We start from the raw sequence: 25,016 nt of genomic DNA, 5'->3' as shown, positions 1-25,016 counted from the left end.
AGGACAGCAGCATTTCCCACCTGGGCCCCCAGCTACCTGGCGCAGAGGGAAGCATGGTGGAGATGTGCGGGCTCCCAGGTTCTGCCCAACTTCCACTCAAGGAATAGAGGCTCACGCCACACCTTGGGTGGCGCGTGCTGAGAATCCTGGCCCTGATCATCCCCGCCCTCGCTCTCTGAGGCAGTGGTTCCAAGGCTGCAGAGACCCCAGGCTGCTGCCCACCCCTGCCAGTGCTCAGCTCCTAGAGCACAGGTGTCACTCAGAGGAGCCTGCCATTGTCCGCACCAGGCTCCAGAGCCCTAGTTCAGAGATTTTCCGGTGGGGGGGCGGGGGGAGGCAGTAAGAGAGCTCCTAATCTCGTCCAAAAGGAGCTGACTCCACGGGTGAAGTTTAAGCCTAAGGGCGCTCTCAAGAACAGTGGGGGTCAGGTGACAGGCAGCTGGGAGGAGATGACCGGCTTTCCCAAGACACAGCCCAGACGGTACCCCGCTGGTGTGCAGGAGGGAACTGGAGCTTCGGGGAGCTGGGAGGAACCCTCCTGGGGTCAGGGCAAATACCAAACTCTGACCTGGAGACAACTCCTAGAAAGGAGGCAGGATTTGACTGGGTTCCTGTGTAGGGGAATTTATGCCCCAGGGCACTGGTGGAACTAGAGCAATTGGCTGGCAATTAGTGGAGTTAACAGCTGGGTGGGTCAGGGACAGAGGGGAAGAGGGCCCCTACCACTGCCACTACCGCCCAGGGTGACTGGGGGCCTGTCCAGAGCCGCACCTCCCCCCCCCCCCCCCGCCCCCAGGAGCACAGCCTGGGGCCACAGACACAGGCTTCACTGAAATCATCCAGCTACTCAATAAACTGGTTAAAATGGTAGGTATATACGTTTTCATTGTACAAAATTAAGGTTTAACTTTATTTTAGTTCAAATGGATAGACAACAGTTTCAACACCAATAGTTACTCAAGTCATCCTTTCCCCTGCTGAAACGAATCGCTTTACTCCATATGGTCTGTATATTTTATCACAATTTACACACACACGGTGCCCTTGGAGAAAAGGCTGCTCCTGAGAGCACAAGACTGGCTAAAGAACACGGACGACTCTGTACTTCAGTATTCCACCGCAGGCCTGCAAACAGAAAGAAACTCCGGGAACACTAAAAGAAGTCACTCAATGTGTCTTGAAGCCTGACACACACTCCCTCAAGGGAGATGCTGTGTTCAGAAGAGCTGGTAAGAGGGTGAGGCCAGAAGTGGAGGGACCAGGCAGGTATTGCAATGACGCAGGCAAGACCAGGTGAGCGAGCGCACTGTAAGAGAAGTCGGTGGGCTCCGAAGATGCCCTGGAGGAGAGCCAACAGGATGTGCTGACAGACCCAACAGATCTGAGAGGAAGAAAGGCCCAAGACCATGCCAAGGATTCCGGCAGGAGCAAGGGAGGGACGGAGTCACTACGTTCCGAGAAGGGAACGAGCATGGGAAGAGCACGTTCTGAAGAGAGGGGCGGAAGTCCAGTGTGGACTGCTCCATTTGAGACAGCATCAGACACTCACGCGGACTGGGATACCCAGTGCAGAGCTGCAATTCCCTGTCTGGAGTTCTCGGGAACGTTGGCCAAGACGGGATAGCAATTGCATTCCACGCAAATGGACAAGGCACTGAGCGCAGACAAGAAGAGATGAGGTTCCAGCCCTGTGACAACCTAACATTGGACGGCTGGGAGATGAGGGGCATCAACAAAGCAGACTGGGAGCGGGCAGAGGGCAGGAGGACATGCCGGAATCCAGCGCTCCCAGCAGGAATCAGCCCTATCTCTGATGCTGGCTGACCGATCACTGATAGGTGGATCTGCTGAAAGGCAGGTCAGCGGTGACCGTGAGAACAGCAGTTCTGGCGCAGCGGCAGGGCCGAAAGCCTGACTGGGCTGAGGTCACTAGAGAGCAGGAGGAGAAGCGAAAACTCCTTTGAGGAACTGGGCGGTAGAGGGGGAAGAGAAACAGGGCAGGGGCTGCAGCAGACATGGGTTTAGAAAGACCTTCTGGAGGACGAGACAGTGTGCGTGCTGACTGGCAGGAAGCCAGGGGAGCGGTGGGACCGACAGAGTAACTCCCCTGAGTAAGCGCGAGCAGATCGGGCCAAGCGGCCAAGTGCACGGGTGGCCTTTCCTGGGTGCACACAGTTCGCCCACAGTAAGAGGAAGGGCAGCCGAATACACGGGCACAGATCCAGGTAAATAGGTAGACATGTGGTGAGAGTTTACGCAAGACCTCTTCTGATTTCTTCCAATTTCACTGAGGAAACAGAGGACTTGGCGTTAAGTTTAAGGGTGGGTGAGGAGCGCTGGGGAGGGGAAAGGGGAAGGAAGAAAACAGCCACCTAGAAGAGAAGAGTCGCTGTTTGACAGTCACGTGACTGTGGCGGCATGCGGGTCCACTTCCGGTCACTGGTCACGACAGCGGACGGAGAACGCACTTACTGGGTGCAGGCTTCTGCCGGTGAGTACAGTGAAGCGAAAGAGGCGAGGGAGGGGCAGGGCGTGCAAGGCTGTGATGATAACGGACCATGGGATTTCAGGGGGGTGAGGAAGAAGGGAGAGGGGAGAAGGGCGAGGGACCATGACCAGTGGCAGGGGACCTGCAGTCCCAGGAGGGTTGAGTATCAGCGTTTTATTTTTAAGTCTTACTAGCTGTCATGGACAAATTTCGCCACCTTTAAATGAAACGCCTAGTCGAAGCACAACAAGGTGGACACTGGACGCTTCAGGGGGTGCGTCGAAGCTCCCCTGCGCACCGGGACGAGGAGCTGGTTCCTACACGGACTCACACCGCCTGGAAAGAGAGAGCTCCGCCCCGGAGCCCACTTGCGCTCCCATCGAGCCCCTATGCTGGATGCCTGTCACCTCGCTTTCCCGTGACCTCCTCCCGCCCCCCTCCCCGGGCAAGCCTCTGTCTCTTTCATGCAGTTCCCGTAAGTTCTTCCTAACAGCCCAGACTGTCTTCGTTCACCTGTAAAGAGAATATGCTTCATTCCTATCGCTGGGTTATATCTCAAAAGAAATCTGTGACAGACTGCTTTGGCCGTGGTAGAAAACACATTTACAGAACTTGACAATTATTTTTACTCCTTAAAGGAAAACCTTTTCCCTTGGCTCAAAAGAATTCGACAACTGAAAAAGCATCGAAGCAAATTTAAACTTAGGAGTTTAGATAAACATTAGACAGGAAATTCCAAAGTTTAAGATTCCAGAAGCACGTTCATATGTGCACTGGTGTATCATTATTGCAGAAAAAACTAGCACAGGCTGAACAAACCCCAAATATGTGCAGTAAATGATCTCCCCTATTACCATCACAGGAATCTAATTGTCAGCATCTACCTTTTTCCTCTTTAGAAAAAAAATGTTTCTCTAAAAAATACTGTAAGCCACATATACTACAAGTCTAAAGTGTCATTCTATTTACTATAATTAAAGTATCTCTGAAACTGAACAGATCCAATAATCACTGGGATATTTTCATTTAAAGTATAAGTCTGAGCAATACAGATTTGCATTTCCGTTTGACACTTTCTAGGATTGAGAACAGGGAAGGTAACAGCCATTAACACCAGCTCAAGAACTTGGTTTCACATAACGCTCAAAAATGCTGACATTTAGCATTTCTGGACAAAAGGTTCAGATCTGGATAATAGCTCCAGATTATGCAAACCAGACATTATTTATCAAAATCCGCCATGAGACCAATTTTAAGTTACGTCCTATGGATCAGATGCGACATTTAGCTCCGAAAGCAAAGAACATTCTTTCTTCCCAGTCATTCCAGTAGCTCCCAGCAACTGCAGGACTCTGGGCTGGAAGCAGCGGCCCTTCCCACTCCCCCAGCCCCACGTGAGTCCTGACCCCTGCCCCCCCCGCCCTCCCCCAAATTCTTCACTCGGCCATCCCATGCTGCGCTTCAGCATCTTTCACTCTCTATCATCTCCATCAGTAGTTTCGTTTTATTTTTTAGCTACTCTTCATTATTTTCGCTAACCTGCTGAAACAGGAGCGAAGCTTCAGTGGAGGCAAACAGTACCCGTCCTCTTGGTGTGGGGACGGGGAGAGTAATAAACAAATAGAAACAGGGTCTAATTGTTAGCACACCAAACGAACCCCTGAAAAACTGACTTGCAGAACTGACAGATTATCTTGTGTCAGCAGAAGCTACCCGCTTCAGCCTTAGGTTTTAAAGCATGTCAAATTGTGAAATAAGGGAAATTGGAAGTTTATTTACGAGTCAGCAAATCATATGTTTCAAAACTCCAGCATCTTGATTAAAAGTGTGCTTAGAAAGGTTATTACAACTATCTATTCCTGTTAACAGACTATGTCTAACTGTCTGTTCATGTCGCATCTAACGATGGGAGGAGAGGGACACTCAGAAGACAGCAAACTTTACGACCTTGGAAAAGCTGACCATCAGCTCACTGGACTTGTGGAAAGCCACTTTTAAGGCAACAGCACGGGATTTTCAGTCTCTGAACGTCATTTGCAAGCAACAGAGTAAAATGCATAAGCAGTTACAAAGTCCCAAAACATCTAATTTCTTTTCTCTTGTCGGTTTCTCTTTAAGAAACGGATACTGACACAATTTATGCTGCTGCTCAGCATTTAGGGATTCATAGCAGAGACTGTATAATCCGAACCGAAAAAGACAGTACAGCACAGTATTTCAGCGTCATCTCAACTTGGTTCACAGCAAACACACACCATGCGTATTTTTTACGTCTTTAAGATAACACAGAGACGGACACCCAGCAAACAGCTAATGCAGGTTACCCACCGGGACTGGGAAAGGGGGCTGAAGCGAGACTTCGTTTTTAATTTATATTCCTTTTAAAATTTTTAACTATGTACTTGCCTTGTATTTAAAAAAAAAAAAAAAAAAAAAGACCAATCCTCCCTTCTCTTTTTGTCTCCCAAAACCATGCTAGAGCACAGGACGCGACCAGAATATGGACTGTCCACGTGGACACAGAACTTGTTCAGAAACACCTGCCCCCTCAGCCACCACACCCCAATCCTGAATCCTGCTCTTGCTCTCTGCAACCTGGCCTCAGGCCCCGCTGCTGCCCTGAAAGCGCTCTGGCTCAGACACAGCAATCCCCTCGCCTGCGCTAACCCCAGGCAGGCTTCGTGCTCGCTGACCTCGCCAACCACCGTCAGGGAGCATGCGATCCCACCTTCCCCTTCTCTTCCCCTCGTCCTTTTCCCTGCTCATCTCGTAACTGCTGAACAAAAGGTTCCTGGGTGCCCTGTTCACTCTCCACACCTGTGTCCTGTGTCCAAGGCTTTAAGCCCCCACCCCGGCAACTGTCCAACTGCCCGTCAGACATCTCTACTTGGACGCTTAAACCACCTTCCCCAAACGGAGTTCATCACCCTCCTCCCTGACCCAGCCCCCAACTCCTCCCAGGCCCTCACTCAACTCAGCAGAGGACCCACCCATGCAGTTGTCCAAGCCAGACTCCCGGACGTCACATCACCCACTTCCTCTCCCCCCACATTAACCAGCTGCTGGGTACTAATTCTGCCTCCTACCTGGATCTTCTGGAGGGTCCTCGCTGCCTCCTGCTCTGCCTAGGCCACCAGGTCTCCTTGGTCTGGAGGGGTGGTTCCAGAAGTCAGCTCCCGCAGCTCTGACCCTGCCTCTCTCTCCAGCCTCCTCCCTCATCACTCTGTGTCTCCTACTCGGCACGTCAGTCCCAACTCATCTACAGTTCCTACAAAAACGTCTGTGCCTCGGCTGTGCCCTCTGCCTCAGGTCTGTGAATCGGCCGGTCTTCCCCTGGCCACCACTCGCCCTGCTCAGTTCACGGCCTAAGGGCCGTGTGCTGCAGAACAAAACACCCGTCCACCTCAGAGGTTTGCAGGCGGCACAGGGAACCGTGCTGTCCAGACCAGCTGCCTAAAAACCACCTGTGCAGCTGATGAAAATACAGACTCCTAGGCCTCAGCCTACTGAATCAACATTTCTGGGGTGGAACCTGGAATATGTATTTTTAAAGGCTTCCCAGGGGAATTCAGTAGCCATGCTGGGAAACAACTGACCTTTATGACCTTGGACTGGTCACTTAGTTCTCCATCTTGACGACTCATCTAAAAATATGGGGAGCAATATCTACGTTCTACCACGGCCACAAGTGTGACATCAAATGAGGACGCTGGAAATGAGCCACTCCGCTGAAAGGCCTCACTGTCAGCCCTCAAACACAGGCGATGGCCGCCACCTGGCCCCGCTGAGCTCCTTCCACAGCATCTCCGGGCGTTTCCACCAGGAGCAGGTGGCTAACAGGGTGCTGACGGGCTGATTTTTGCAATATTGCTAAAACGGATGTCACTTAAGTACTTTCAAACGTTAGCTCAGCTCTTAACAGAAGCATTCCCACCCATGATGGGGAAAACCATCACACGTACACTCACCTTCTTCCAACAGGGACCACTGGCTGGCTTTCCAGCCCGCCCTGTCACCTCCCATTACCTTCGCCACCACACTTCAGAGGCGGTCTGCACTCCGCCCCGCGTCCCCGTGCTCATGCCCGCCCAGGTTCTCGCTGTCCGCCCCCTCTCCCTGCCACTCACTGACCTACCGCTCTCCAAGATCAGCAAACCTGAGCGCCACCCAGCCCTCCGCTCTCCCTGCGCTGGACCCTTCGCCAGCTGTCGGCCCCGGGGCCTGCTCTCGTCTTTCAAAACTCGTCTCTGCTAAGTGCTGAGCAGCCACTGCTCCCAACAGCAGCTCAAACCTGTTCTGCCAAAAACCGAACGTGACTTCCATTTGGAGGAGGAAAAAACTACCTTAGTGTTTTTTTTTTTAATGTATGTATGGACCAGGTCAAAAATACACTGTGCCAGATGGTTACACATTTACCCATAATTGCCAAAACCTGGAAGCAACCAAGAAGTCCCTCAGTGGGTGAGTGGATGAACTATGGTCCATCCAGACAATGGAGTACTCTTCAGCACTAATAAGAAGGAGCTATTAAGCCGTGAAAAGATACCGAGGAATCTTAAATGCACATTCCTTGGTGAAAGAAGCTAATCTTGGTGAAAGAATCACATACTGTATGATTCCAACTATATGACATTCTGGAAAAGGGAAAACTATGGAGATGCTGGAAAGATCAGTGATGGCCAGGGCTGGGGGAAGGGAAGGATGCACAGGGGGAGCACGGGATTTCGGGGCAGTGAAACTACTCCGGATGACCTATAATGGTGGACACAGGTCCTTACACACGTGTTCAGCCCACAGCAGGTCCAGCACCAAGAGCGAACCCTGACGTCAACCGTGGACTCTGGGTGGTGACGATGCATCAACGTAGGTTCAAGGACTGTAACCAATGTGCCACGCTGGTGGGGGGTGTGGACAGTAGGGGAGGCTGGGGGAGTGGGGGGCAGGAGGTATACAGGAAACCTCTGTTATCTTCCCCTCAATTTTGCTGTAAGCCCAAAATGGCTCTAAAAAATAAAGTTTATTGAAAAAAACCATCCTGTGCCTCTTTCCTAACTGTTGGCTTGGCAACTAGGGAGGACGCATTGTGTGGGAGTCTAATTCCAAACGAGCATCCTTTAGAGCCAAACCTGAGCATCTCTGTAGGATGCGGTCTGTCCACCGGCTGCAGGGGCACGGCCAGGCGGCAATAACACAAACACAACTCACAACTTGGTCTGCCCACTCTGACATTTGATCATTTTTGACATCTTAACTTTTTTTACTCTTGAGAGAACTGCATTACCTCACAGTAATTGAAACACTGATGTGAATTTCTTTGTCCCCCAAGATTGGCATCTGAGCTAACGACTGCTGCCAACCTCCTTCTTCCCTTTTTTCTTTCTGCTTTTTCTCCCCAAATCACCCCAGTACATAGTTGTTATGTCCTAGTTGTGGGTCCTTCTAGTTGCGGCATGTGGGACGCCGCCTCAGTGTGGCCTGACAAGTGGTGCCATGTCCATGCCCAGGATCCGAACCAGTGAAGCCCCGGGCCTCCGCAGCGGAACGCGGGAACTTAACCACTCGGCCGTGGGCCGGCCCCTGATGTGACTATTTTATAACACTATTTTCAATCCACATCACTCAAATTCATAAAAAATGGGACCACACTGCTTTTCTTTTCTTTTCTTTTTGAAATTTTTTACTACGACAAAAGTCACTAACATAAAATTCACCATCTTAACCATTTTCAAGAGTACAATTCAGTGATTTTCAGCATATTCACAATGTTGTGTTACCATCACCAGTAATTCCAGAACATTTTGGTCACGCCCCAAAAGCTGATCCATTAGCAGTCACGCCCCATTACCTCCCCCCCAGCCCCTGGCAGCCACACATCCGCTGAGTCTACGGACTCGCCTGTTCTGGACGTTTCGTATAAATAAAATCACACAATATCTGTCCTTTCGTGTCTGGTGTCTTTCAGTCAGCATCACATATTTAAGGTTCATCCACATCGTAGCGTGTGTCAGGGCCTTGTTCACTTTTATGGCTGAATAATATTCGACCGCATTGTTTATCCCTTCATTCGCTGATGAACATGTGGGTCGCTTCCACTTCCTAGCGATCACGAATAATGCTGCTATGAACATTCCTGCACAAGTTTTTTAGGTGGATTTATGCTATGTTTTCTCTCGGGTGTACACAGGGGTAGACACATTTCTTCACAATGGCAATGAGTGAATTATTCCATTTTTGTTCCTCATTTCCAATTTAAATTTCTAGCTATGTTAGCCATCACTCCTTTCTTCTTTGGAAGGCATCTGCTTTTAAGCAAAAATGGGGACTTACTCATGGGCAGTAAGTATAAGTTTTGCTTCACGTATTTTTACCTTTCTGCTAAATAGTAAACCAAAATGTTTTCGGTTGTTACAAGCATGCTGTATTTAAACACAAATAATGTCTCACAATTAGTCAAGACAATGTGAAATATGAATGCACACGTATATTTCAAAACAACCTGAAATATTAGTGTGAAAGTATATTTCAGAAGCATAACATTTCAGTGCATAATAACAGCAAAATACTCACAGGCAAAAACATTCTGATTAAATTTTTCAAGCTGAGCCTGAGCGGCAGGGGAGAATCAAACCAATGAAATAAAAAATCAAGGGCAGAAATCCTTTATTCAAATAGGAATGAGTGCCTTCTGGAATCTTCTAGGTAGGTTTTTTTTTTAAACATTACTTTTTTACAAAAGACGACTACCTTAAAGAGTTTCAGATAAATTAACAACACTAGATAATAATAAAATGAAAACACAATATGAAGCATATTAATGTCCAGTTTATATTCACACCATGTTTCAAACTTTCCAGTAAAGCAAGTATGTGATTTTTGGCGCTGCTCGTGCTTACTGGAGTATAAAATAGTTTTCATTTTCAAATACTTCCTTTCATAGATCTATGCACGTGCCAAAAAACTACTGAATCATAAAGAAACTGTCTTTAAAGTATGAGACCAGAAACTGCCTGCCTGACCTTCACAGCCTAAAGCCATCATTAGGAGCAGCGTAAAATCCACATTTCCACGGAGATGTTTTGGCCATCACAAACTTTTACAAAACAGGGATAGCAGCAGCAACGGAAGGATGCTCAGGACAGAGCTTTTTTTCACACCAACTTTTAAAACTTTGTTTTTCACAAATGGTAATAAAGGTATCCATGGAGGCCTCCCTTCCAGCCCTGGTGGCTCTTCAACTCGGCAGGCAGCTGAAGGCAGACGCTCCCCGTTTATCCCGAGGTTTGACGCGCGGAGAATCCAGTGAGACACGCATTCCCTCTAGTGCCTCTCCAGCAGGGACACAGCCTGAGGAGGGCCGGCCCGCTCGCAGCGTCCTCCTCCTCTCACAGCCGCACTGACACAAAAGCCGTAACGTATTTATTCTTCTCCTACCGATGGACACTTACGACTGTGCTTCCGATCTTTAGCTCTGACAAACAGCATGGCAACAAAGAACCTTGTACATGTATCATTCTGCACGTGTGCCAAGTGCATCTGCAGGATAAAACCTTAGAATTTCTGAGTCAAAGGTCAGATGCAATTTTAATAGCTACTGCTAAATTATTCCTCCTGGGCCAGCAGCTTATGAAACACCTGCTTCCTGTAGCTCTGCCACCCTGGTGTGTTATTACACTTTAGGGCCCACTTTCTTCTTTGGATCCATCTTCCATTCCCTGTCGCCCATCAAATAGGGGTCTCCAAAATCTTCTCATATGACAGAGACTGAACGCATGCCTGGGCACTTGGTGAGAGTTCCAGAGGCAATATGTTCTTCGTGACCCTCCGTCACTCCCCTGGCCCTCTCATGACCAAGGGAACTATTCTGACATTTCACCTGCAAAGAAGGCTCAGCTCGTATGCGCGACTGTTGTACTTGCCCAGGTCTCTACTTGACAATCTGTGATACGAACGGCACGCTGTCCTTATTTCAGTCACGGTTATTCATTTTTCTCGGATCAAATACAATTGAGATTGGTCTGTGTTTACTTATCCTAACACACTTTTATGGAGTGGCCACCTCTTCTTTCACATTTCTATATTTTTCTATGGAATGGCTTCTGATCATCTTCTCTTAAACTCATTCATCAGCACAAGGTACAAACATCTGACTTGCGTCTTCGGTGCAGTCATGCCCAAACATTTACAGAATGAAATGTTTCACCGTAAACTAACTTTTTAAATTTACTTTATTTTATAATTAGGATATTGTACTGATTTTTTAAAATTATGTACAAAAAGGAGGTACTGGATTGCTCTGAGGGACAGACCCAGAAATGGACCTGCTGGCTCAAAGAGCTATGGAATTTAATTCTCAACGTTTCTAATGTTATAAATTGCAGTGTACTAAATAAAGATTAGTTTTACTGTTCTTGTCATTTCCTCATACATTTATAATTTAAGAGAGTTTGCAATGTCTCGAAAAAAACGTAACAATCACAAACATAATCATCTCCATCAATGATTAAGATTGCTTTGTAGCGGGCCAGCTGCATGGTCATTTTTATAGTCCCATGCAAAGTGAGGACTGTCTTACTACTTTTTAGAAGATAAAACATTATTTGCAAAAATAATGTTTTATTTCACTGCAATTTCTCTATGTAGAATCTTTGCCCTTTTTTTTGGCCAGGAAGACTGCCCCCGAGCTAACATCTGTTGCCAATTTTCCTCTACTCGGCATGTGGGTTGCTGGCACAGCAGGGCTGACGAGTGGAGTAGGTCTGTGCCCAGGTTCCAAACCCGAAACCCAGGCCACTGAAGTGCAGTGCACCGAACTTAACCACTACACCAGGGGGCTGGCCCCAAATCTTTGCCTTTTTTAACCTCCCATGGCAATAAAGGACAGATTAAAATATTACGCTATTACATAACAGTAGAAATAATCACAAACCTGTGATTATTCAGCCTGACACCCCAGTTATGAAGCTTATGTAAACATCACATACATAGTCTGTGTGCCTAAACACAAGGCGACTTCAAGGGGCCAGCCCCCCATTTCCCTACGAAGACGCTGCCCGAAAGCTTGGCCACGTTAACACACCCTTCCAGGAAAGCAGAGCACCAGCCGACTCTGACTCCGACTCAGCCCCACAAATTTACTACAATAAACAGGCAGACAAAAGTGTTCGTGCCAGCTGCACGCTAAGTTACCACATCGGACATGCTTACTCTGCACTTACATCACCAGGCTTTAAAACATCTCCGCGAGACCCTTAAACTATGTTTCCTAGTCTTCCTTGCTTGACAACAGCAGCTCATCTTTTAGTGAGCCCTTGGGGACTCATCTGACACCATCTACCACGAGGGAGTCCCTCCGTTAGGACGCTCCACCTGCGAGTCACTGCTCCGTCACTCACACTCCGCCACGTTCCAGAACCACTGGTGGTCCCGCCTTAGCATGTGGTGGTATCCCTCCCGGCAATGATGGCTCCACCAAAACACGGAGCCAATAAAGGCATGGAAGTGATGGAGGGTGCCAGTGTTCCAGGCATCCTGACCCTGAGAGGGGAGGACAGTAACCTGATTAACGCCCCCGCTCCTCGAGTAAAATGACGTCATACTGGTCTCCCCAGCCCCTCTCAGGAACAGCTTTAGAGTTCACAGGTTAGCAATTCTCCTGAAAAGTCTTAGGGTATGAGCAAGGTTTCCCCGATTCAGTTACAATTTTAGCATTTTTCAGGCTTGTCAGTAGTTCACACTAGCACTTCAATTCTGCAAAGAAAGCCACAATCCACTCTTTTGCGTGTGATGAAGCACTCTGTGAAGTTATTTCATGACCTTTATTACATGAGGACGTCCGAGATGTGGAAGAGCGTTTGGACACCACCCCCTAGGCCTTCATAGGTACCACCGAGCACAACGGCACAGAAAGGGATCTAAGACAGGACCTGCTCTGTCACACTTTGAGACGCCACTACTGACGGGAACAGAAATGTCAAACAAGACCCCCGCGGGTACTATTCAACAGCCCCACTCTGACGGCAACTGGGTCCCCGCACACTGCACCTCACTGCCCTAGAGCCACCCGCAATTCCCAAGGCAGGCAGGAAACGAGCATGGAGAAGCTGGGCCAGCACTGCAACACATACGGGGAGACCACGCCTGGAAGCTCCAGCTGAGCGCACAGGACACCGAGGACAAGCGAGCAGCCTGCTCTCCTTTCCGTCTCTGACGAGCGTTTTGGACACACGGGACAGGAGGGCATCTCGGGCTGAGGCAGGGGTCTCGACATCAGCCGTGCCTGAAAGTGCTCCATGCGGGATTCCTCCCGCGGCTCCATCACGCCGGGTCAGCAGAAACACAAGTTTAGAAGGAGCACCTACGGCTACCTGAGGCTACACTGACAGCAGCTCCTCACCGCCTGCTAACAAGTCAAAGAAACACAGGAGCTGCGGCGTGCAAGGCCACGCAGCCTCGGCTGACAGTAGTGAGGACAGGTGAGCCCGAAGACGCTGTCGACCCCCTCTCCTGCAGTGTCCACAGCAGGAGTGACAACGGCCCCCGGAGCACACACAGCTGGCTGGCAGATCTCAGGTAAGGGTGCAGCGTCAACAAAGGCGGCCTCTCGGCACCTGCAGGGCCCCCATCACGCTGCCCCACCAGAGCGCTCTCGGAGAACTGACTCCAGCCCTCGGGGACCGCCCTGCCGTGAGCTCACACCCTCGGTGCCCTTCTGTTCCTCTGTCGACCCTTCTCCTCCCAGCCGGCGTGCCTGGCACACCACACCCCTCCGCAGCCAACCACCCGACACGGAGCAGGCCCGCCCAGCCGGCCCACAACTGCGCCCTCTGCTCGTGCTCGCGCGCCCGTGGCAGCTCCTCCTTCCCACTGCCGCCCCAGCCCCGCGCCTCCCGCATGCCCAACACGACGTCGCAGCCGGACCTCAACCCTGCCGCTCTGTACAGGCTCCGCCGGCCCCTGAGAAAGACAGCACCTGTCCCTTCCGTGCGGGACCACACTCACACGAGTCTGCTCGAGGGAAAGAACGGCTCTCCTCACTGTTGCAAAATCCCCAGCCCGGGCGAACAATGTAGTGTTCAAACAACAGGTCCCCGTGGATCTGAACCAGCAACGACTACGTCTGACTGTGAATATTACCGCGTTGTAACCTTCTTAAACTGTCATGGCTCCGTGTATTCACGTCTTGCAAACCAGTCTCACACGAGCCTTATATTATAACCAGTTTTACCTACCCTCTAACTTAACAAGAAGGGCGTCTCAGAAAGAACCAAAGGTCTAAGTACAAAACTGGAACGGAAGCTACTTTATTAGGGATTTCCTCTCGAGGCTCCAGCAAGCTCAGGAGACAGCAATACCAGCTGGAGAAGGAGCCGCCCTATTAATTTCGACAATTTACTGAACAAAAAAGTTGGGAGGCACGATGCTATGTACTCCTAAGACACAAATATTCATTGTAATAACTTTATACGTGCTTAATGCTTGACTGGTTTTCAAAATATTTTCCAGTATTTATCACATAAAAGTAGATGTCACATATGACAGGAAGGCATACATAATTAGCTCACTTCACAGACTGGAAGACAGGCCCGGGCAGGTTAGTGACCTACAAAGGTCACTTGGCTGATAAGCAGCTCGGGACTCAGAGCTCAAGACGATGTCATCTTCAGGGGGAGATCCCACGGTGAGCACCCAAACCAAGCCCCTGCAGGCTGTACGCCCTCCCAGTCACCCGAGTCGGGGTTACGGGCTCTGCAGACAGACACCTCGGATCTAATGAAGGCCCACCTTGTGCAGCGTACAGCTGTGGATGCTTTATTTTAGTTCTCACTAAATCTGCCTATAATATTGGGAAATAAATAGTATCTCTACTTTACAGACGACAAAACGGTCTCAGAAGTGAAATATCTTGGCCAAGATCAGAAAGTTAGTAAGCAGAGGATCCAAGATTTGACACGGGTGTGGAGGGGGAGGTAGAGGAGGAGGGGAGGGTGGGAAAGAAGAGGAAGCCTCTCAGCAGTCAGTGAAAAAGCAGACTGTTCCACGCTCACCCAGCAAGCCCACCGCCATCATCCCATGGGGAGAAAGAGGCTGGCCACATGCCCCACAGGAGATCTTTTAGTGATTTCTTTTGCCCCCTCAAGAATGACCTTGATCCTACTCTTTCATCTGCGTTTTTCTTAAAGCTGGTGGCATTTTGAAAAACTGGAGAAAAGATAAAAGGAATCACAGTAAAACCAGCCCCAAGCACCAAATCTGTTGTCTCCTAGAGATGGGAGCGACTCTGAATCCCAGTAGGAATCGGAGTTGGTCCGAGCAGACCTCACAGGGGTGACCTCGGCCTGGAGAGGCAGGTGGGGTCTGATGAAAGCGAGGAGAGGGAGAGGCAGTACCCGAGCAGGAATCGCACAGGACGAGGCGTCAGGGAAGGGGAGCAGAGTGAGCAGACTGGTTGGGCAGAGTGAAGGGGCATTTACAGAGGGAAAGATGTGGGAAAGGTGAATAAAGCCAGAACATGGAGCCATGAATGCCAAACTGCCAAACACCTGCTGCCATGGATAGGCCCTGCCAAAACCTTCTCATGCCAGAGGTCTGGGTTACTCTGGGAGCTAGCTGGCCTGGAAAGGAAGAAAGCACAAGCAAAGCCACCTCATGTAGACACCAAGGCCCCACGAACGGCCCAAGCTAGGGCACCAGAGCACAAAGGAAACCAGAAACGACGTGAGAGCAGAAAACACGGACAGAGCTGTGGACTGGCCCTGCAGGATGAGTGAGGAAGGGCAGAGGAGGTGCGTGAAGTGGGGAGGGAGGCAGGGAGACTCGAGGCTGACCAAGGAGGAAGGCGGAGCAGGACCCTGGACTGAGACACAGCAGGACGTCTACGGGCTGTCTAAGGGATACGGCAAAACTCGGGGCTGGGCATGCAGGAGCATCCCAGATGTGGAGCTCCAGACAGAAACGTGGCAATCATCTTCAAAAAGGGGACGGGTGACCCCACAGAGACGAAGGAATCTCCAAGATGACGACTAGAGCAGAGGGAGCAGAGAGCTAGGATTTAACGTATTTCCTAGTCATTAGCACAAAACTTTCGTTCAAATGAAAATAATTACCCAAGAATGTGTGGATAGCAAGTGCTTCCTTTCCCTCCGTCCTTCCCGCAGAGGTTTTCCAACTGGAACGAACCTAATGCCCGCCAGCGAGCGCAGCAAACAGAACCACGGAGACCCGAGCACAGGCGGTTCAGGAGCTCCCTGGAAATTAAATTACTGGCAATGCTTAAAGTTACTGTAAATTAGCACTACGTGTGTCACTATCTCTTTACACGGCATTACTATAAAACTTCCCACCAGAGGCTCTTCAGACGAATTTACAACTGAAGCAACACCGGCAGCGTTTCACAGCACAGAGAAACCCGCATCCCGAGTCCCAGACACGGTGGGCAGCGACGCCCTGCCCTCCACCGTTTGTGGGTTTCCAGGCCAGGCGGGGGCACGGGCTCGCAGCCTGGAAGCCGCGGAAAGAGCGGCTACTGTATTAACGCTTTCAGGTCTGCTGGAAACGGCTCCCTTCCCGCAGCGCCCAGCCCTTTGGACACAGTTGGGGAACATGAAGGGGAATGAACTCGACGTTAAGGGTTTGTACAAACTACGCAGAACCTATAATCAGGAATCTGCTTCCACACAATCTCTTAATTCATCGTCAAACTTCTTTAGGAACAACTATTTCTATGGTTTGCACAAGAAAACAACCTCGGAATGCACATTCTCTCCAACTTAAACCCTTTATTCTAACCACGTACTACTTTTTCCTGCATGGGCCTTTCTCCCACTCTGGTGACTGTCAGGCACCCACCATACACACATCAAAAAGACACGCTGTCCAGTTTGTGAAACTTTCTCACAGAAATGGAGTCAAGATCATCAGGAAAGAGAATAAAAGTAACAAACGGGGGGGGGGGGGGCGGTATATATAACTCCAAATCCCTAATCTCCGAGTTTATTTAACATGTGTTCTCTTCCCTTCTCGGGGAAGTCAGGGCAGGGGAGGGGGAGGCGGCAGTTGGCCCCGATAATCCCAGCCAGGAGGAGCGTTCCAGCTGCCATGTAAGTAACACTAAACTGCCTTCTCCAGCTGCAGAGGCACAGCTGCAGTGATTTCAGGCACGCTGTCACAATTTGTCACCTGTTTTGGCTGCCTGGCCTCTGAGCCCCTCCCCAGGCCTGGGAACAGCACCGGGCCAGAGGAGCTGAGAGCCCCAGGCACTTACTCTCCCGGCCTCTCCTGCATTTGGGGCAGCGCAGGACGGCCCCAGGCCTGCCAATCTCAGACTTGAGACAAGAAGCGAGCAGTGTGCAGAGGCATCCTTTAATCGCGGGCCCCGCCGGGCAAGGATGCGGCAGGGGGGCAGCAGTGGACTGAGGCAAGCCTGGTGAGTATGCGCCGGGGGGCAGCACTGGACCGAGGCACGCCTGGTGAGGATGCGCCGGGGGGCAGCACTGGACCGAGGCACGCCTGGTGAGGATGTGGCGGGGGGCAGCACTAGACCAAGGCACGCCTGGTGAGGATGCGCCGGGGGGCAGCACTGGACCGCAACACACCCGGGGGGGACTCCAGAGCTCTTCTCCCACCCTCCCATCGACGCAGGGAACCAAAGGCCTTAGAACAATTTATTTCTCTGCTCGGATCACCAGGCAGCTTGTTGCTAAGCCCCCTGACTCAGCAAGTTTATTTTACTCATTACTTGTATTCTCACAATGTAGAACTTCACCCATCTTTCTCTACGAAAACTATGAACGCACAGTAAAAACACCACTGCCTTTCAGATAAAATACCCCACACTGTGGACATACGGGGTGGAGAGAGAGACTGTCACTCCGTCCACCACACATTTGCATACCGTTTGCACTTTTTCTTCATCATTCTCCTTTTTTCCCTATTGGTCACGGTTAACTGTGGGAGTCAGAGGGAAGCACTCTTCACCATAACCAATCTCGACACTCATTCGCTACGGGCCTCTGAAGGGGCTCCCAAACCTCTCTGTGCCTCAATTCCTTCACTGTCAGACGGGCTGCGGAACAGTCCCCTGCCTTCTAGTACTATTTATAGTAGAAAGAATGCTCTACAGTACTGTTATGAGACTCAGGGAGATAACTCACAGAAAGAGGCTTAGAAGCAATAAATGCTGGCTATTATCTCATTTAATCCCCCAAACATCTGTCTACCCAGCCCTTGGACAGACAGTGCCTAACACACGGCAGACAATCAATATTTGCTGAAGCAAAACCGACAGTTACCGTCCCTAACTGACGGATGAGAACTCCGAAGGCTCAGAGACGAGGTAACTGACGCAGGGAACTCGGCGAGGATGGGGCGCGAGTCCGCCGACTGCCCACCAGGCTGCTTCCTCTGAGCCTTGCCCACTGGGACCGAGGGAGACGGGGGGTCTACCTACAGAGACGGACGGCAGCACAGGAGACAGGGCGGCACACACCCACACACCTGCTGCCACTGTCCTCTGCAGTCAGTCTGTCCGCCGGAGGAGGGACAGGCACTCAGCACGTTGCGTAAAGCGCCTTCAAACAGCACGAAGAAGGAGACGCCAGCTTGCTGACGGTCTCCCTTCCGTGTGTATCTCTGCCGGAGCTACAGGAGCTGAGCCACAAAACAGCCAAGTAAAATTCTATACAGGACTTCTTTAACTCTGTGCATCAACTGCATTTCACACTCAGTCAAACATGAAGTCTTTCATATTTTCATTTGCATGAAAATAACACATCAGACTATCCTAGAATTAATACTCAAGACTCTTCAAAATACCCTTGCCCTGCCACAGCCGTTTCTATTGCAGGGCGCGCAGGCTATCGCGACCTCACCTGTCACTCACGTTTTCCCCATGAACTATTTTTAAGGCGGGAGCAAGAGTGTGTCCTAGCTTCTTAGCAGCACCCCGGGATTTCCAGAGATGTTAATGGCTCAGAGATATTGATTAGTCTTCTTCAGCATGGCGCTACATGAAATCAATTTCCATATTACTACTGGCAAAGGTTTAAAAATACATAGGCAGGAGGGATAATTACCCATTTGCAAAGCAGAAAAACTTGGAAATGCAAGATATGCTTCAAGCTCCCACATTTATTTTCAGAGAAAAAGGAAATTTCCTCCTCAGAATGAGAATGAGCCTCTGGAAGCCAGAAAGAACTCCCTGGGCGGACCTTCCCTGCCAAGCGAACCACGATCCAAGTCAGCAGAACTCGGCCAAGAGCTTCCTTCCAGCCACAGGGAAAAAGCTACAAAGTGGAAACATTTTGTCCGCTCTCTCATGAGCATTAGCAAGCGCCGACAAGGCTTTCCCTATGCTTCATTTCTGAGAGTGAAAGGGGCACGACTGCTAATTGCCTGAGCATAAGAGGCAAAACCCAGGCCTACCCTCAGGCAAACCGGACCGTGGTCCCCCACCTAGAAGGCGTGAGTGGGACAGGGACGGGAGGAGCAAGACTTCCGACTATGCCTTTTTCTATAGTTCTCGTTTTTGAATCACGTAAAAGCTTTATGTATTTGAAGAAAAATTAACTCCAGAAGAACAATGTAAACCCTAAACTTAAGAAGAAGCAGAAACAAATGAACTTTGCAACTTCCAATAGAAGGCCCGATTTGGGCAGGAACACCAACGGGCACTACAACAGTTTATCAAATGTTGTGTGGTTATGTTACTTCACACTGCTTTAAAACCCATTATTCTAGCTATGTATTCTTAAGATAGGTTTATTCTAAGATCCAAAAGAACTACAAAGAAGCTCTAAAACTTCACTCAACAGGATGATTATAACAATATGATATTCAAAGGTTTAAACTATTTTATGTGTATCATAGGATAAAAAAATTAAGGATAATATCATTAGAAATGAAAATTGTTAGTGTAAGACAAGAAATATAAAACAAGGGCCGGCCCCGGGGTCGAGTTTTTTAAGTTCATGCGCGCCGCTTCGGGGGCCCAGGGTTTCGCGGGTTTGGATCCTGGGAGCAGACATGGCACTGCTCGTCAGGCCACGCTGAGGCGGCGTCCCACGTGCCACAACTAGAAGGACCTGCAACTAAGATATACAACTATGTATCGGGGGTTTGGGGGAGATCAAGCAGAAAAAAGAAAAAAGAAAAAAAGAAAGAAAGAAATTAAGGGGAAAAAACTAGGTTTAATTTGTAAAGGAAATACCAATATGAAATCCAGGTTTTTCTTTTTGTCAAGATTTTTGTCCAGCTCTGTCCCGAAAAGAACCTAGATGTGAACCTCTGTGACAGTGAGCACACCGAGCCCCCAGATACTGATTTCTAAACAGCCGTTCCCCATCAAAAGGAACCAGGGCTCCTCAGAGGAACGACTGCAGATCTGAGGCAGGAGAAACACAAAGTGGGTCTGCGACAAATTCTGTGTCAGGAAACAACGGAGCATTCAAAGACTAATAGGGCCCTGGCTAAAGGACACAGGAGCCCAGCTGAGGGGACAATCTGAGTATCCAAAGGAATAATGATGATAACTGACTGCGATACACTGAATAAATACAAATGCAAGGGGCCACAGCAACTGAGAGAGAGAAAGAGAACAGAAAGGGACGCTCCTTACTGAAGAGCAGCAGCTAATAAATGAAGGAGGATTGAGTCAGAAAAATCACCACTTCGCAACTTCCAATACAGGACCCGATTTGGGCAGGAACACCACTGGGCACTACGACTACTAGAAGGCCCCAGCTGACCAGGAAGGTCGCTGGGAATGGGCTCCCTGTCTGTGGCCCTCCGCAGACGCCCGAGGAAGCTCCGGGAGAGTCCAGCGTGGTCTGCAGTCACAGCCAGGGCCCGCTGCCCCACCTCCAACCACAAGAACGGGCCCACCGGAAATCATGTCCCTCCCGAGGTGATGCCAAAACCAGGGGGAAGGAGGTGAGGCTGGGAGGCAAAAGCGAGAGATGTTAAACCCATGGAGTGGGAATTACACATTATTTATGCTTTAAATGGTATCTAAAAATAAATAGATGCTGGCATCTATTACTCTTCTAACTTCCTCAGGAATAAAGGATGTAAACACTCTAAGTTGTTATGGTGAACATCCTTATGCCGAAAGTCCCCTCCAGAAAGCAACCATTTCCGGAGCAGAAGTAAAACTGCTCGGGCAGAATACCAGCACTTTTGAAGATCTTTATTCACAGGGCGAAACTGGTTCTCCAAAAGAGTTAGTTATCAAATTACTTAGCAGTCGTTAGCACGAAGAATTAGCAAGCAGAACACAGGGTGAGTGAAAAAGACCGCCTTCTCTGAGAACAGCATATTTACAAAGAAGTTTCCAGAAAACAACACATCTGCATGTGAGGAACTGCCCACAGCTTAGCGCGGTGGGTGCCAGACCACAGGGGGCCGGGGCGGGAGAAGCCCCGGGAGCCAACCGCTCCTCGAATCACCCTGACGGAAAAAACGGTCCAGCTCTTGCCAGTGGACCTCAGAGGCGGGCTCCGACAGGGCAGGTACACGCCTCAGGACCTGCAGACTGCAGGCTGAGGAAGAGGCGAAGCGGGCTCCCTGGTTTCTGAGCCCCTGGCCGGGAGGAAACCGCACTGTTCACAGGAGGAGGGACAGACGAGGGGAAAGGATGGTTGTGGCTGATGTTGAACTGAAGGAACCCAAAGACCGCCCAAACGGAGGTAGAGAGCGTGGCGCTGAGGCAGGTCTCTGCAAGACAGAGCAGAGGGCGTGGCTGAAAGTACAGGGATCACGGCCTCCCCAAGTCCGCCTGCACAGACACCCAGGACAAAACAGCCACGGCTGCAGCCACCGCACCGTCCACACATTTCACGTGCTCCAGCTGAACCCACACAGCCCTTTCGTCCTCTAGCTCTCCTTGCACAACTGAAACATACCTGGGTTATGCGCCCCTTACTACATCCTGACTCTTCGGCACCTAGAACAGTGCCAGCCCCGTAACAGGCACTCGGGAAGTATCTGAACACAGTGCTGTGCACGTGACAGGCGTACACACACAGCCGTTACACACCCGCCACTGAAACATTCTCTATCTCTGCAACATCATACACATGCACACTGCTCTGCGCTCTGTGGGGTGGGCGATGTGAAGGGGACTTTAATGCTGGCCCAAAGCACTAACTTCACAGCTCAACCCAGGCATCAGGAGTGCCTTCTTGGACCAACGGTTCCTACTCCCCATCCGTTCTTGCCTCCAGCTCAACCCATTCTCCACACAGCACCAGCGTCATAAAAACTCACCCAAATCACCTCAACCCCTCCCTGAGAAGCCACAATACCCTCGGGCCCTCAGAAGTCCTTAAAAACAAAACAAAAATCCCAGCTCTGCTGGGGAAGGCTCCACCTGACTCCCAACTCCCTGGTCCCCCTCACCTTCTTCGTCTTTTCCCTCCGCCTCCGGTCCAGGAACCTCCGCAACAGCTTCATGGCTTGACGCGGCCAAGTTGTTCCTTGCCCCTGGCCTTGGCCCCAGCAGGCCCAGCACCGGGAAAGCGCTCAGGCTGGCTCCGCTCAGCTTCAGATCTTGGCTCAAACGTGAGCCCTCCGAAAGGCCTTTGCTGGACCACGGTGTGCACGCAGGCGGCCTGCCCACACACCGGGTCGTGTCTTTCCTCTTAACTACTTCCTCCTGTCAGGGTGCGCTCACAACCTGTACTGATTGTGAGAAAGGATCCGCTCTGTCAGCTCTCTGAGGACTGCGATCCTGTGTGCCTCCACCACTGTCTCCCAGGAGCACGGAACCTGGAACCCGGAACCAGATATAGTCACAGAGGGGCTGGGGGTGGCGCTGGCTCCTGCAGACGATTAAAGGGACAGAAACAGGAAGACAAGAAGGCAGAGCTGGGGGCCGGCCCGGTGGCACAGTGGTTAAGTTCACACTCTTCACTTGGGCGGCGTGGGGTTTGCTGGTTCGGACCCCGGGGGCGGACCTGCACACCACTTGTCAGGCCAGGCTGCGGCAGGCATCCCACACATAAAGTAGAGGAATTACGGGCACGGATGTTAGCTCAGGGCCAGTCTTCCTCAGCAAAAAGAAGAGGATTCACAAAAAGAAAAAAAGAAGGCGGGGCCAGACCCGTGGCACAGCACTTAGGTTTGCACGTTCCGCTTCTCTGCGGCCCAGGTTTCGCCAGTTCGGAACCCAGGTGCGGACATGGCACCGCTTGGCATGCCATGCTGTGGCAGGCATCCCACATATAAAGTAGAGGAAGATGGGCATGGATGTTAGCTCAGGGCCAGTCTTCCTCAGCAAAAACAGGAGGACTGGCAGTAGTTAGCTCAGGGCTAATTTTCCTCAAAAAAGAAAAGAAGGCAGGGCTGCTTTCAAAGAGATGCCAAGTTGAGTGTGTAGAAAAGAGAGAAGATGCAAATAATCCAATACTACTTTGAAGGGCTATATTTAACTGTTTCATAAACCAAACACAACAGAAATAAGCCTGATCTTCTGGGGGGTCTGCCACCTCCTCCTACAAGAGCAGCAGTCAGTAACGGCCGCCAGAGGGGCACTATCTAAACTGAAGGGGACGTCTAGAATGGACCCTCAGTCAGCAGTCACTGAGCTAGTCTCACCTCATGCGGACTACGAGGTCAATTCTCCCTCATTTACTCACCAGCTTAAGCCCAGCAAGGGCTTGATGAAGCCTTGCTAAGAGCACTCAGGATGAAATGACAGGGGCGCGCCGCACCCCACTGGAGATTAGAGCAGTCCCCGGGAGAAGCCTGGGTTCCTCCACCAGAGCCTCTCCACTTGGCACCTGCTTCCTGAATAGTAGTAACTCCTCGTTGTGGGGGCCGCACTGCAGAATGTGTAGGAGCACCCCTGCCCCTAGCTGTGACAACCAGAACACCCCAGACACTGCCCAGTGTCTGCACCTTCCTCGGTCACCCCAACCACCCGAGCTGTCCCCCGCATCATCTTTCGTCCTTTCTCCTCCTGCCGACCGGGCTGCACCTGCACCTTCTTCCTTTCCAGCCCCCAGCACACCTCATACCGCTACCAGTTGAGCCTCGACCTGTGCTCTGACAACCAACACACCCGACACAGGTCGACTCAGGCGTCACGAGGTCGTGGCTTTAAGACCTTACTCCCGAGGGCGTTCTGAGTCCTACAGACACGCCCCGTCTCAGGCATTGGTGGACTCTGGGGGACCCACAACTGGGGTCCCACCCACAATTCAACCCAAATAGATTCTCTTTTCTCAGTCTTACATACTGGAGCTCTCTGAGTGAGACGTCTTATTAAAATCTCATTTGTTGCTTTCAAAAACACTGTAAAATCACTGCACTAGATTTCAAGAACAAAATCTGCATTTTCAACTTTAAAATGAAACTGGAGGGAAGCTTAAAAGCAGTAATTTGTTTAAACACTCAAAGTGAAGACTCACATGTGATCAATTCACAGAATGTCACTTAACCCCTTCCAACTCTTAAGCCTTCTCCTCTGCCACTGCCAGCCTGTCATCACAGAGCCTGCCCTGGGCTGGCTCAGGGCAAGGGGAAGAGGAGGGAGCAGTGCCAGGATGGAGCGTCCGCGCAGCAGCTGAGAGAGGAGCCAGGAGCGGAGGTGCTGCCTGTGTGTCCTGGTGGGGTGGGCCACCTGCTCCGTTTTTCCCTGTGTAAGTGGCTGGGCCAGGGCAAATGGGATGCTGAGTAGAAAAAGAACAGGGGGTACTAAGCAAGGACTAGTGGGTTTAGGTTGCTCTCATAACAATAACGATCACTATACTTACTAGGACTCTGACATCTTGCTTCAGATGGAGAGGGAACACCGATTTGTTTGCCCACGTCCAGCTACATACACGAACAGCCTGCAGGAGATCCACTCACCAACAACTAGAAAAGCTGGATACACTTTTAAGACTGTTTGAAGGCATCAAGGAGATTCTGAGGCAGCCAACTGGAGGGGCAAAGATTCCAAACAAAAGGACAGCCCACTGAGGCCAGTCTAACATTCCGAGAGCCACTTTCTCCCTCAGGGCATCGGACGATCAGGTGTTCCTCAGGGATTTGGGGAAATGCACCAATAAGCTGGGAAGAAAACAGCAGAAAGCCAAGCAGAAAGTACTGGCTAACAGAGCTCTGGAGAGTTCCATGGGGCTGGGAAGACAGAAATTCAAATACAGGCCTGACAAATCAGACAGGACTTAAGGCGCCAAGATCTCTGAGAAAAGGGAGGCAGAGAAAATGAGCCCAGCACTGTGCAAAAACTGCCTGAGAGGCTGAGCCTTCAGGAACCTCATCGTCTTCAGCTGACAAAAATTGGGCTTCAGGACCTGCCAAGGAGGAGGGGCCCCGGGAAACACTTCAGGCTTTCAGATGGAGACCCAGGAGGCTACACCCTGGGTGAGAGGGCAGATGAAGGCAGCTTATAAGGACTGAGGCTTACAAAGACCGAATCCAGCCTAGAGTCACTCAGAAGCTGGCTGAACTGAGAGGGTCTGTCCTCTGGGTGCGTGTTAGAGGAAGCTCTGAGGGAAGACAGCATCACCTAGAGTCTCCACAGGTTTTC

General features: G+C 50.6%; 2 protein-coding genes across 2 annotated transcripts in view; both read right to left on the bottom strand.

The window, feature by feature from the left end:
* Positions 1–22,020, bottom strand: part of LOC106829007 (liprin-alpha-1-like) — an 84,273-nt gene extending 62,253 nt beyond the window's left edge. Inside the window, exon 1 of the mRNA XM_070503771.1 lies at positions 21,881–22,020. Within this exon, the coding sequence (XP_070359872.1) occupies positions 21,881–21,934 (54 nt within the window). The 5' untranslated portion in view covers positions 21,935–22,020. The remainder of the gene's footprint in view (positions 1–21,880) is intronic.
* A 130-nt stretch (positions 22,021–22,150) lies between these two features.
* The window catches only part of LOC123282352 (src substrate cortactin-like), a 30,998-nt gene continuing 28,132 nt past the window's right edge, over positions 22,151–25,016 (bottom strand). The window contains exon 12 of the mRNA XM_070503731.1: positions 22,151–22,302. Within this exon, the coding sequence (XP_070359832.1) occupies positions 22,151–22,302 (152 nt within the window). The remainder of the gene's footprint in view (positions 22,303–25,016) is intronic.

This window comes from Equus asinus, unplaced genomic scaffold (assembly GCF_041296235.1).
Source record: "Equus asinus isolate D_3611 breed Donkey unplaced genomic scaffold, EquAss-T2T_v2 contig_800, whole genome shotgun sequence".
Classification (NCBI taxonomy): Eukaryota; Metazoa; Chordata; class Mammalia; order Perissodactyla; family Equidae; genus Equus; species Equus asinus.
The sequence above is the reverse complement of the archived record's forward strand: the minus strand, read 5'-3'. Positions and strand labels throughout refer to the sequence as shown.